Below are 13,559 nucleotides of genomic sequence, written 5' to 3'. Positions count from 1 at the left end.
TAGAAAAAAATATTTTAAAGGATTCTCTTGTGTATTACATGTTCGTATCCATGGACTACATTAGTAATTTATTTCGAATTAGTTCTTAAATGAGGCACCAAAGCACAGGTCAGACAAATGCTGCTGTTGTAGTCTTCACAGCAACTGCTGTCCTTCCTTATGTTAGGGCTCATGTGTTAGGATCTCTGCATTTCTAGTTCACACTGAATCAAAAGAGGGATTCTCAAGTAGTTTAATTTTTCCACGTAAAGCCTAGGTTTTGTTCCCAACTCTTCCTGCAGTGGAGCCATGCAAAAATCATGTGCTTTCTTTGTGCACATGTGAAGTGAAGTGGGTATTGCTGTATATGGTGGTGGTGTTATCAGGTAAGCATATAGTCTAAGCGAATAAGCCAAGTACCTTCTATGTCTGTTGGGAGGATAAAGGTGATCTGCAAGAGTAATTCATCCAAGCTAAGGTAGTGCACGGTGAATTGCCCTCTGGAGGTGCCTTTCTCTTTACACTGAGCCTGGACACTATATAGTCAAGGCCACTATAAGCCTTGACATATAGTCAATGTGCGTACCTTCAGGTGTACTAAGGTCACTAGCAGCCATAAACTCAGAATTCACAGCATTCACATATTAAGACAAGTAGGTTAGTGGCTCATCTATATTTTGGGTGAGGCTCCAAGGGTTAGCTGCTTTTGTTAAGGGTGCATCAAACAGATCTTCAAGAAAAACAAGTAATGTAAATGATGTATGTGATGCTTTAGAGGTTCGTCTACTTATACTTGCAAAAACACCAAGAAATATTAACAATATTTGTAGAAATAAGAAGTTACATTTCTTAAATAAAAAGGTCCACTTGACAGCAAATATTTCACAAATAATATAATCCATTAATTAGACAATACCAAAAGGTAAAGATTTTTCCCAGTTTTTTGTTTTAATTAAGGTCTTTGGAGATGAATGTTTCTGACTAAGTTATAAAAAGGAATAATTTTAAATGGATGATAACCTTATTGGAAAGGATGAGATGATGATATTGTGGCTCTTCAAATAAGCTTGTGTGATTTCTTTCCCAGATGACATCCATCTGGTTTCAGTAGAGCCCACCAGTGAAAGAAAATGAAAAATCACCATTCCTTCCTGTCCTTTTAAGTAAAATTTTACTAAAACTGAACTCCTTGGGGATTTAACTTAATAGCACAAATCAGAGATTTGTCTGCTTTTAAGCCACCCTTACATCTTCTTGGAAGAAAGAGTAGATTCTGTTTGTCATGGTGGCCATTGGTTTCGGTGAGCACAGCCTGTTTTGACTCTGTCATCTTTTTGTTCAGACTAAGCTGATAAACTTTGAAAAGACTCTTCAGAAATCTCAAGTAATTTCCTTGTAAGATAGGAGTTGCATTCATCTTTTCAAAGCAGCAGTGCCTCTGCCCTGTCCTCCCCGCAAGTACTTCAGGGCATACCCCCATTTCCTACGAAATTTCATGCCTGCCTGTTTAGCTTTTTCTTTCTGCACCTATTGCTTTTACCACTCAGAAGGAGAGCAAATGCAGACTGAAAAGAATGTTGATAACTTTATGCATGATTTTATAATGGATTATAGGAGGAAGATGCACATGGAGAATTGCATGTAAATTAACTGTGCTCTTCCATTTTTTCTTACAAGTACTTTGCACTGTTGAAAGGCTACGACTGGATGGACGGAGTAACCTACAGTCCTCCTGAAGGAGCACAATGAGCTTTGTGCTCAGGAAGGATGCTGCCAGCATCCTTTAGCTCTACTTCTGTCTTTCTCAGTCAGGAAGTGGGGCAGGGAGGTAGGAAGTGCTTTTCCCTGTCCCATGTGCTGCTGGAGCTCTTTGTCAAAGCTGTCAGATAGCAAGGGAGTGAGGGAGTCTCTGGCACGGAAGCTGACACAGAGATCCACCTCACTTACTACACGTAGAAGATTACAAACATCCTTTAAAAGAAGACTCTTTTTTCAACAGTTTGCAATCTAGCCTGAAATACAAGTGGGGACCTGCATATGGGAGGACCTGCAACCTACTGGTAGTATCAACTGAAACCTCTAGTCCCCGTGATATTCTCATGTATGCATTCAGGAGGAAGGATGTATTTTCTTCAAAAAATAGCCGATATTGTTAAATTATCTCTTTTAATCTTTTGTAAGACCTTCCTTTTCTGTAAGCACAACTTATAGAAGAAGAAAGGTGTGCTTATATAGAAAGGTGTGCACCTTCTATAGAAAAGGTGAAGAGTTTCCTTTTCTGTAAGTCCAAATCTTATATCTCTATTTGCTGTTCTCAGTTCCCTGAAATCTCTAGTACAATCAAGTCTCCCAAATCATCTGAAGGACATTACTCGAATTAACTGAAACACCAGTAATCTACTTGCATGCATTTCCCACTTCTGAAGGTATGGTGGTTTGAGCCCAAAGCCGTAACTCTTCCACAGATTTTTTTCGCTTGAACCTAAGGAACAATATGATATGTCTATATCTGTGCCTAGTATTTACAGCATCAGGATTCTTACCTGTGTTGCTCAAGAGGTCCTTGAGTAGCATGAATAGAAAAGGTGGGACAGGAGGCAAGGAGAGGAACAGAGAGGTTACCCTGCCAAACTAAGGATCAGCCTCATTTGAAGCTGACAGCTAAGGAGAGTCCATGTTTGCAAGCTTGCTTGCTCAAGATGGGAGCATTGAGGGCAGAGAGAATGAAAACTATGACAGTGAGTACAGGGAGAATACAGGAGAGTTAAATGGAATTGTTTGTACTGTCCCACTCTGAAATTGATGCGTGTTCCTTCCTCTAACTCTCCTCTCTGTTTGTGAGACCATAAGGAACAACTTCCCATACCAGCAAAGTGAAATCACAGCCCTGTTTGGTTTAAGAACTTTTAAGAGGAAAATGCTGGCTAAAATAAAAACAGCAGTGAGGAAAGGGAAACTTTGCAGTAACTAAAAATAAAGACACACCACTTGACCAGATTGGTTATTGCATCTGTCCAGAGTTTGGAATTCCAGACACTGGGGTCGGGAGGTTGCCCAAAGGTTACTTTTCTCCCAGTCAAGAACAAACACAGTGGAATTGCACACCAGTGTCTTTTCCCAGCCCACTTGAAGAGTTGCCAAAGCTGCTCTTGGATGTGTTCGCAAATGACGCAAAAATCTATTCTTAAACACAGACAGAATATACATCAGTCACTTAGCACAGAAGGAAACCATTAACATCAAAAGGGGTGGAGTAGAGAGGCTTTTTATATTACCAACTGCTCTCATAAATTTAATGCTAAGTGGAGGAATGTAATTGATTCATATGTGTTTTTATCTCACGTGGAAGGCTAATGCATTGCTTTAGTTCAGTGGTGCTGTTGCAGAATTATATAAATAAAACATGGCAGAAAACCAAAATCCAAAGCAAATGCCCTATTTTGTTTTTTCTGAAACACACTTCTATAATTTTGGTTTGTAATGCATAAGCAAACTTCTTTTTTTAGAGGTATTGAACTCTAGCTGAAATTCCCAAATGCTCCAGATAACGTGGTAATATTTTAAATGCTTTACCATATTTAGCTTCAAATGACTATCATTATTAAATAAAGTTAGTACTCCCAAATAATCCAAGTGAAAGTATGAAGCGTACCCAAAAAGAACAAAACCACTATGACTCAGATTGTTTGTATTTGTTTTATTTAGGAAAATTTGTGGGAATTTATGTTCTACTCTCTTAACGTCTATCGTGCGTTGTTGCAGATGTTGTACGTAGACAGTTTACTTTTAGTAAGTTCTTGCAGAACCTAATGTCCTTGCAGAACCTAACGTTTCCTTGAATGGCAAACAAAAAATTAAACCCAAGGCTTAATTAACTTGTTCTTTTGTACCTTTTAAATTCTGTTTGATGTGGTGAAGGTTAGGCCAGAATTACTGTTCTCTTGTATTCTTAAACGTATTAGGAGCAGCTACACTACTTTGTAAAAAGAAATGTTTAAAATATCCTCATCATTTGACATTATGCATGGACCCTGGGGCATTGAGGAACAAACTGAGAAGTCTGAAGTTCAAAATTTAGCATATAGAATTTTCACATGTGATATGTGGAGGACACTTGCACCACTCTTCAGTATCCTTCTGCTTCTGACCTCCGTCCTTGAGTCATCCTGCTGTCCTCCAACACCTGTTCTGCCTCTGACACTGTAAGCTGCCTGAGCCTGCAGGTCACAGAAGGATTGTTGCCCACAGGGATATTTAATAGGCTCCACGGTATCGTACATATGAACCTGGAGAAAACACACTAAGCCATTTCTTCTCTCACCAGTTTTTCGCCCTCAGTATAACTTAAGTAATGGGTACTTTAGAGGAGTGCTAACAAAACAGAAATGAAACATTTTAGTGACTTGACAGAACAAAACTGTCTTTCACCTGTAGCTGACTACAGCTTGGACCTGTAAACCATACTAGTCTACTTCCTAGAGCTTATGCAGAAGTAAATGTGGCATGTATAGATAAAACATTATGGGAAAACTGAAATATCATTCCAGCCCTTTTTGCATGTACTTAACCTCTGCAATTAAATTTCTCCATGAGCTTTAAAATGAACCAAGATGATTCAGTCTATGTTTTCCAGCAAAATATAGGTCATCTTTTCAAAAAGTCCTAAGTTGCTAGAGTTGCAGAAGTGCTTCAGATAGATTGGTTATAGTCTCTTAAATGACGTTGAGATGTACATGAATCTGCTTTTCATTTACAGAGTAATGTTGTGTTGTTGCTGGATACGAACAATGGTGCCCTTCGCCGACTTGTGCTCTTACCAGATGCTCAAGAATCCCGTAAGAGAACATCTTGGTGGAGCAGCAAAGAGATGGTGAGGAATAATAGCACCTGCCTCTGTAATGCTAAGGGTTTTTTTGAAACCCAAGCTCAATATTGGAAAAATTGCCCCAGGATAGTATTTCTTTGTTTTTACAGCCCACGCACTTAATTCTTTTCTCTTATCTGTGTTAAAATGCCTTACACATAAAATAGCATTGTTATGGAATACTGATGTGAAAAAATATAAGTAAGTTGTATTGTCTGAGGATGTGTATCTTTAAAATATCCCTCTTTGGAGATAGAACTGGGAATATCAGGACATTTTGTTAGAAGGGATTATGTCCCAAATAATGAACTCAGTTATGATGCATGAATAAACAAGGCAGGCTAGATAGCATTTTGAGAGGTAATTAATGCTGTGGATTATTCTAAATAAAGGAAAAATGTCATACACTTTCAGAGGAGTCAGGGAAGCTCACTGGGATGAATCTAACAAACACTAATTGCTGTATGACGTATTTTTATACAGAGCAACTACAAAATGTGCCGAGAGTTTTCACACAAAAACTGGCTGGTGTTCTACAAAGAAGCAGGGGGAGAGTGAATTATATCCTTGTGTTATATTGATTTATAACAGATCTCCTCATGTACATCTCTATCTGATTATTCGTTTCTTTGCTTTCAATTTTACAGAAACCGCCTTATTGTACTGGATGTGTTAGAGGGTCAAACTCATACCATCTTGCTTCCCATCAATCTGAAATCTGTTTTCCTGGCAGCTGAAGACCGGTGGCTTTTGGTGGAAAATGAAATGAATCAGTTAGTTAAGCCTAATTTTCTTAATGACATTATTTCTTGTTTGTGTCTGGTTCATGTTCAGGAGTTTCTTCACTCCTGGTCCTGGTTGTTTTTTCAGTTTGTGAGACTGGCTAGACTTAAACAGCTGGTGTTTAAGATGCAGATTTGCTCTGGTGAATGTGCAGGTAGGCTTTTAGAGTAGGAAATGAGCAGGATATGCCTGCCTAAATTCATGTCCCTGAAAATCTAGACTAGCTTAGATTCTGTGCATGTTAATACTGTTTTGACTGAGGTGGTTATTATCTTTAGAAATGAGAATGTTGGTGGACGTAGCTTTGGAAATACAGCCACGTCGTCCATAGTTAGTGCCTACTTGTTTTACTTTCATGGTCTCGTGAAAGAAATATTATTCTGCTGTCTTACTTTTATAAATGCACAGCAAATAAAAGTGTGTAGTTACCAGAAGACAAATCTGCCACTTGCTGGCTTACCCTTTCCTATCTCACAGATGTTTGGTAAATCATATCTAGTTTTAACAAAAGGTGTTGATAACCTTGTTTATGTAAATGTAGAATGTTTTTGCTATTTCAGAAGGCAAAAGTCCTTGTTTAGTGTTACAAGCTTAATCAGGAATTATTATAAATGTGTATCCTTTACAGGAAATTTCTTTTAACCAAGCATGCCCATATGGAAGCTGAAGACAGTGAGGTTTGCCAGCTGTATGCACTGAGTGAAGAGCCAGCTGACATGGGATTTGGCTTAACAACAGGTACTGAATGCAAGCTTGGCTTTTTAATAATTTCTGTGTTTGCAGCTGCACAAACAAGGCTCTTTTACTGTAAAGGTCTGGGTAGCCTTCTCTCTGATTCCCTTTTTGTCCTCCCCTTATCATGCTTGGTTAATAATAACTTTTCACAAAGCAACTTAGGTTGTTTGAATTAAGTATCTTTGTTTCATTGCAGCATTTAAGACCCTCAGTCATGGACCTCCAGGAAACATACAAGCATACAGAATGGAAAAGGAAAAAAGATTACTAGGCAGGAAATAGAATAGAGGAATAGAAATACGTTGATGAGTCCAGTATGTACGCTGTTGCAGCTGTTACATGAGCTACTCAGATGAGCTAGGAGACATTTCCCAAAACTTATAAAAATAGAAAGACCTACTGTTAGAACAGAAGTCACAGTTTCTAAAGTTCTGCAGATAGTGTGCAAGAGGCCACTGAGGCCATCACACCTGTGTTAAAAGACAGGGGGAATTTGTTTGGTAAAATTCCCAGGTGGTATGAGGCATTGAGGCATATCTTAGCTACAGAAGAAGGCAGAGATCTCCAGTGGTCATCATTCTGCCTAGTAAGATCTGCCTGTCTTCAGATCTGATGACATTTTCAACCCTGAGCATTTGATCATGGTGCACAAAAATCTTTAGTCTTCCTGGTTCTGTAACACTGGAAGTACATGTACATCCCACCTAACAGTTTATAGGCTTTGGCCTGTCTGCAATGTGTCTCAAAGAGACAGAGAAAAAAAATAGAGAAACCCTTTATATCTGTTAAAGAGGGAAAAAGTTTCATCCTGGTCGTTGTGGCTAGCATAAGTTTGAAGAATTAGATTCAAATGAGATTAACACATGTAAACATAATACAAGCAAATGTTATTGACAGATAACAACTTTGGCTTGTTTTACACAAACAGCAACAAATTGGATACCTAAGACTCTAACCACAGCTTAAATATATAGGGTCCTTTTTATCCCTTGTACAGTTTACTTTGTCAGTTTATCAAGCTCCATCAGAGCACAGTAGCTTCCTTCCTCTTACTACCTTATTTAGAAATCATTATAGAGTATCATTCCTCAGATGGGTCAGAACATTAATATAATTTCCAGTCTCAAAGTATTTGTGGACAACTTATGAATACATGCTTTTTGTGCTATTTTTATCCTTTGTTATCTTATTTCTTCTCTTCCAATGTAAAAAGTTATCATATCCCCTCTCCACGTTTTTCCAAATCATCCAGCAAACCCCAAATGTAACATCTTCAGCCTGTTCTCATTCTTTGAGGCAGAACCTGTGGCAGGAGAGCTAAGAAAAGGTAGACCAGAGTGAGTTTGCCACTGACCCAAACCAGTAGGCCATTCATCCTTTGAGAGAGGAAAGATTTTATCCTGCTGCCAGGTAAATGAGATAGACTACTGCCCATTGAAGTGGAAACACTGTGTGCTTCAGAACTAAAGATAGCAAGTTCTGACTGTGTTGATAATTTGAGGCAAGGAAAAGGGCTGTTACAGTTGCACAGAATAAAATTTAGTTTTCCTTAGCTTAAAGAAAAAGAAAACTAGGCCATTATTTACCAGAAATGTGTTACAAATAACATTATCTAAATTGCAAAGACAGCAAGACAGCTACCAAGAAATGTCACGTTGACACCTACCTGTGCAAACCTACATTTTTGTGCATTTGCATTATAACAGTCTTCGGTGGCATCACATGCTGTTCTATTCCATAGGCTTCCTGCCTCATTTGCACAGTAGAGGGCAAAATTAAGTGGTATAAGGAACTACAAAGCTAGAATTTCCTGATTTTAAGTCCTTTACAAAAATAACATTATTTCCTGGCTTCTTTTCTGTGTTATGGTATAGTATAATCAAATCTTCTGTTTTTTAGTAATTTTATGCTCAAACTAATAGCAATGATCAGTGCGCAGCACTCTTACAGTTAATATTGTTTCCCATTGCACATCTGGATTTGATGACTTTCATTTTGTTTAATTTCCCTGTTTAGCGTCAGAACTGTGTGTGCCGCACGCAGTTTCAAGTGACCAGCTATCTTCAGAAAACCTCAGTGCAGCTGTGGGACAAAAGATCAGCTCCCCCAACAGGATTTTCTCAGATGAACATAATTATGCTACTGTTGTTATTGGTTTCCCAGACCTCTTGGTAAATACTCAGCATTATTATACAATGAAGTAATATGATCTTATATAATCTGTAACCAGTTAGTAACTATTTACTAAATGAGATGAAAAAAGAAGGGAATGACAGTAAATTAAAAATTCATGTAGCGTACACCATTTGGTAGGGTAGTCTAATCTAGAGGGATTTCAGTGGAGTTTGAAATAGTAAGAAATTGGACAACATAATGTCTAGCACAGATAAAATTCATTGTAGGTAAATTCTGAATAGTGCTGGCAAGAGGAGTATTTTCTAAATCATGTGTTTTTATAGATTTTTAATTAAATATAACCACTTAGAAAAAGGTTATAATTATTATTTTGGCCTGCTCTGTGTAAATTTTTGCTCAATGTACTAGCAAGACTCTAGATTTAAGAAAAGCAAAAAAGATACAGAAAATGTTAACAAAACTGTACAGCCCCATCACTATTTAATAATGTAGTTAAGTGTAAATACTGCATGTAATTGTACTCACTCTTTTAGAAAAGAGCCAGAAAGGAAAGTGAAACTTAACAGTGTGATGACTAAGACTGCTGCAAGGAGTGGAATTAAACACAGGGAAAATACAAGCAGTATGTTTAATTCTTTGGATTTATTTATATTTACTACCTAGCGATACATTACAAGGGTGGTGCTTATGGAATAAATAACTCTCTGTCATATTTGCTTAATAAATTGGAGCAAATCAGAAAATTTAACTGTTAACAGACATGAATTTTGGGCAAGCCAAATGATTTAAGAAAATACACTGAAATCCAGAATTATTCAAAAATGTTTTTGTCAATAAGACATTACCTGTCTTTGCAATTAGCTTTTGAGTTTTACTTGATTTTAATTTTTATTACTATATTGCTTATACTAGCTTTTCATATTATTTGTAATAGATGTGAGTTTATTGCTGGGAAGAGGAGGTAGTCTAGAGGAAAGAGTACTAAAGATGCTAGACAGTTTAATACCAACACTGGTGATGAATACTCTCCCTGATTTAGACTGAGGCTCTGTCTTTCTTTATACATGGTCTTAAATGTCCATGTGAATGTTAAAGAGGGAGTGATAAAGGTGAATGTGAGGGTGGTGGGACAAAACTTCAGATTCAGTGTTTAGTGTTAATGGTGTAGGTGTTCAGTATGAACAAGGTATCTAAGCTCTTGTAGTAGCAATGCTGAGCTGACCAAATGTAGAGGCCTTCTTCAAGACAAGATGTTTTTTCTCTAAGCTGTACAGACTATAGTGGGAGATGAAGCACCTGGCTCACGTGTGGACACCTACATTTATGTCTCTGAACCTGGAGCCAAATCCTAGCCTTAGTGCCTTTGTTTTCAAAGCTTTGAATTCATTACTGAAATATCTGTTTGCATTTAACTACATTAGTTGAAACTTAGATTATGGTAACAGTTAGTTATGTAGTTTGATTCCAGACTAGGTTATTTCAATGATTTCTGTTCCTGGTTCAACATGAAAAAAATGTTGATTCAGACAGATCTTCAAAGAGTCTCAATTCCTAAAACTTGTGTAGGTGGTCTGTTGTTTTTCACTGCTATAGGAGTTTTTAATGACAAAATAATCCAGGTCTTTTCCTTGTCATGTGGTGACAGGAGAGGTAACCACAATAGCTACATTTGGTTTGAAATTAGATAGGAAGTGGAACTTATCAAGAAATGTTTATTCTTAGGCTCAATAATAGTAACATTATGTTCAGTAGACTCCTTGTCTCTTGCAGTCTCCTAGTGAAGTGTATAGCTGGAAAAGAAACTCCTCTCTGAGTCGCAAGCGTGTGTCTCCTTCTGATCCCTTTTATTATGGACCCCGGAGGAAAACGGGAGCTGCAAAACAAACCAATTGTGTAACTTTATTGGCTTCTAATCAAATAGTCAGAATTTTAGCACCTGGAGATGTGCCTTTGAAAGACATTTACCCGAAAGGTAAGAGGTTCATGTACTTGTGCTGCAGCAACTGTACACACTTGTTTTTGTTTTGTAAACTGCAATCACTCACAAATTTTTCCGAAATGTTTTTAAAGAATCACAAAGCAAGCATTTGAGGAGGAATGGTAGTAGTTACACTCATTTTAAAAATTAATTTGGATCTTATTAACACGCTGAATTATACTTCTGAGGAGTTAACAGGCTACCTACACTGTGAATATCCCAGTAAATGGGATCTCCCTTTGTCCATTCTGGGAACCAGCTACAGGAATATGATCATTCCAGGTCAGCAGTTGACCTTCACCAGTATTTCCAGCCTCTGCTCAGTACCACACAGACATGCAGTGATAAGACAAACCTGTGCACTTCTGTGTCTTTCCTGTCATACTTTCTTAGCATTTGCATTTTTTCTGTTAGGCATGTTGTGGGGGATATCCCTGCCTCAGCCTTGAAATCTCCTTTTATAGACCTGTTGTCCACAAATTTGGTCCCTCTTTAAACCTGTGCATCTTCACAGCAAGATCACAAATTCACTGCTCTCTGTGATCAGCTGATCTCCTACCAGGCTTATGGAGTGCCCCTCATTCTAACATTGCAGGGTTGGGTGAATAACAGCTCTGCAGTCACCTTAGCCATCACCTTCATGACTTTGTAAACTTCAGTCACATCTGCCTTCTCTCCAAACTGAAGAGACACAGACTTTTTTAGTTCTTCTCTTATCACATACAGAAAAACCGTCCTCCACTTGTACACTAATAAAGCAGGTGTAGACTGCTACTGAAAGGATAAAACATTTACTTGACTAAAGAAGCAAAGTCAAGGATATAAACAGGGTAGAAAACTGAAGTTATCTACATTTGTAACGAAAAGGTTAGCTTTTAAAAAAATTAAACTGAATAAAAAGGAGTTAGCATGATGATCTTGGAACTAATTATACTACTTCAGGATGTAATCTTCTCCTACTTTTTCAACTGATGAAAGGTAAGACTGGGTCATCTTTTTTTAGGCTTTCATGGTAAAAAAAAAAAAATCTGGCTGTGAAGTGGATGGTATAAACATCCAGAAGGTAAATCTTCTGATCTTTTGTTAAAATTTGAGAGTGGGGGAGGGATACTTCCAAATGATACCTAAAATTGAGATTTTGACAGTTATTTCTAAAAGTCTTTTAAGTTGCTGTGGTATATAACACTTTATAATGCTACACTAATAAAATTAAAAGCACGGGACATTCTTCATGAATCCTGGATACCAGTGACCTGAGAAAATTATCTGTCTGAGCATTGGCTTCTGTCTGACCAAGGAATTTAATTTATATCTGTTGTTATAGCTGAACAAGATACTAACTTTTTTTTTTCCTCAACTGTGGTGAAATATATGCATGAATTGTGATTGATAGCTTTAAATTTATAGAAGATTTTATGAGGTACAGTTTGGACAGTGCTTTATGGCCATTTAAGTTGGAAGATTTAAGACCTTTTTGAAGACCGTTATCATTGATTTTTCTTTTCTAAATGGAGTTTTAATTTATCAATTACCAAAACTGGTCTTAACAGAATCATGTTTAATACAACCTTACTGATACAATTAAATTGGACCTGAGCAACATTCTAGGTTTTCTATTCCATAGCCTTTTTTCAGGACTTCAGACACTTCCATTTGTCAGTTAATGGTCAGTTTTCCTAGTGGAGCTATGAGTGGAGTTCTACAGAGACCTGGACTACTCAGCCTGGTAATGGAAAAATGAATGAACAGTGAGGTGACAGTGTTTGCTGACGATACAGGTTATTATTCATGGTAAAAAGGATTTGCCATGAAGGATTATAGAAGGACTACAATGCTGACTGCAATAGAAATGACAGATGAAACTCAGTATAGATAAATATAATGTACATGGAGGAAGAAAGAAAGAGTCCTAATTCTACATCTAAAGTGATGGGACTGAACAGTACATCTCAGGAGCATGATCATTTTGGTGTTATGATAGTTTCATTAAAATATAAGTTCAAAGAGAGACGGGATACTAGATTAGAGGGACCCAGTGTTGTCATTGTCTTGGCATGAATCCAAAATCTTTCCAAGTGAAAATGGGAAGACAGAAGAGAAGAGATGTGCATTCATATACTCACTTGGAAGGTGAGATTATAAGGTACTAGTCCTTACTGTGCCGTTTGAGATCCAGTGTTTGCAACCCTCTCTGCTGGGCTATTGTTTCTTCTGGAGTTTGCCTCTCAGTCTCACTAATTGACAGAATATTTAATTGAGTGCATATTTAACTGCTACCAGGAGGTGTGTAACAGTCTGGGCCCCATGGAGATTAGGCATTTCTTATTCCTGATTGTGCTGCATAATTCATGGAGGCCTTTGGACGTTTGATGATTTGTCTGTGCTGTTGTTTCTGCACTGGACACCTGTAGTTACTTACCTGTGGAATTTGTATAAGGCTTCATTCCTAAGTCTTTGTATCCTTTCCTGGGAGATGGTATAGTGAAGCAAAGGTGTCCTATTACATAAAATGGAGTATGTCACAGTCCCTTGAAGTTCTTGCACTAATTCTTACATTGGCTTTGAGTTGTTGCTTTATATTCCCACTTTAGTTTGTGTATCTATCAAGCTTTCTTTCTCATCTTCTTGGACAGCTGGTCAGTTCTGGCACGCAGCCTTCAATTTCTATTAATAATTCAAAGTACTCCACCAAACTCTAGTGTACTCCTATGTGTATTACTGAAACTGTTCCAGGAACAGCAAGCAAAAAAATAATTTCCTTTATGTTTTATCGGAACTGTGTAACCAGGATAATAGTCATGTTTGAAAAGAAACAATAACAAGCAATAATTTCCCCAAAGACAGACAAATAGATATATGGCCACAAAATATAAACTCGGACAAGAGATCATGGCAGAATCCAGCAACTGAGTATTAATGTGTATTCTAAAAACAAGGCTATAGAAATAACCACAACTTGAGAGCAAATATTTACTTGGTTTCTCAGCACTTTCTACATGTGAATATAAAATAACAGTTTATTACTGAGTGTGTATCTCTGTTAGTGTGACAGTAACTGGAACAACACATAGTGTAACACACACA

General features: G+C 37.5%; 1 protein-coding gene across 1 annotated transcript in view; it reads left to right on the top strand.

The window, feature by feature from the left end:
• The window catches only part of VWA8 (von Willebrand factor A domain containing 8), a gene marked incomplete at both ends in the record, with an annotated part of 133,752 nt that overhangs the window by 84,118 nt on the left and 36,075 nt on the right, over positions 1–13,559 (top strand). Inside the window, 6 exons of the mRNA XM_010087550.1 lie at positions 4,736–4,849; positions 5,327–5,397; positions 5,491–5,616; positions 6,255–6,364; positions 8,378–8,532; positions 10,268–10,469. Of these exons, the coding sequence (XP_010085852.1) occupies positions 4,736–4,849; positions 5,327–5,397; positions 5,491–5,616; positions 6,255–6,364; positions 8,378–8,532; positions 10,268–10,469 (778 nt within the window). The remainder of the gene's footprint in view (positions 1–4,735; positions 4,850–5,326; positions 5,398–5,490; positions 5,617–6,254; positions 6,365–8,377; positions 8,533–10,267; positions 10,470–13,559) is intronic.

The sequence above is a fragment of the Pterocles gutturalis genome, unplaced genomic scaffold (assembly GCF_000699245.1).
Source record: "Pterocles gutturalis isolate BGI_N339 unplaced genomic scaffold, ASM69924v1 scaffold15621, whole genome shotgun sequence".
NCBI lineage: Eukaryota > Metazoa > Chordata > Aves > Pterocliformes > Pteroclidae > Pterocles > Pterocles gutturalis.
Note: the sequence above shows the minus strand (reverse complement) of the source record. Positions and strands in the feature narration are given on the sequence as shown.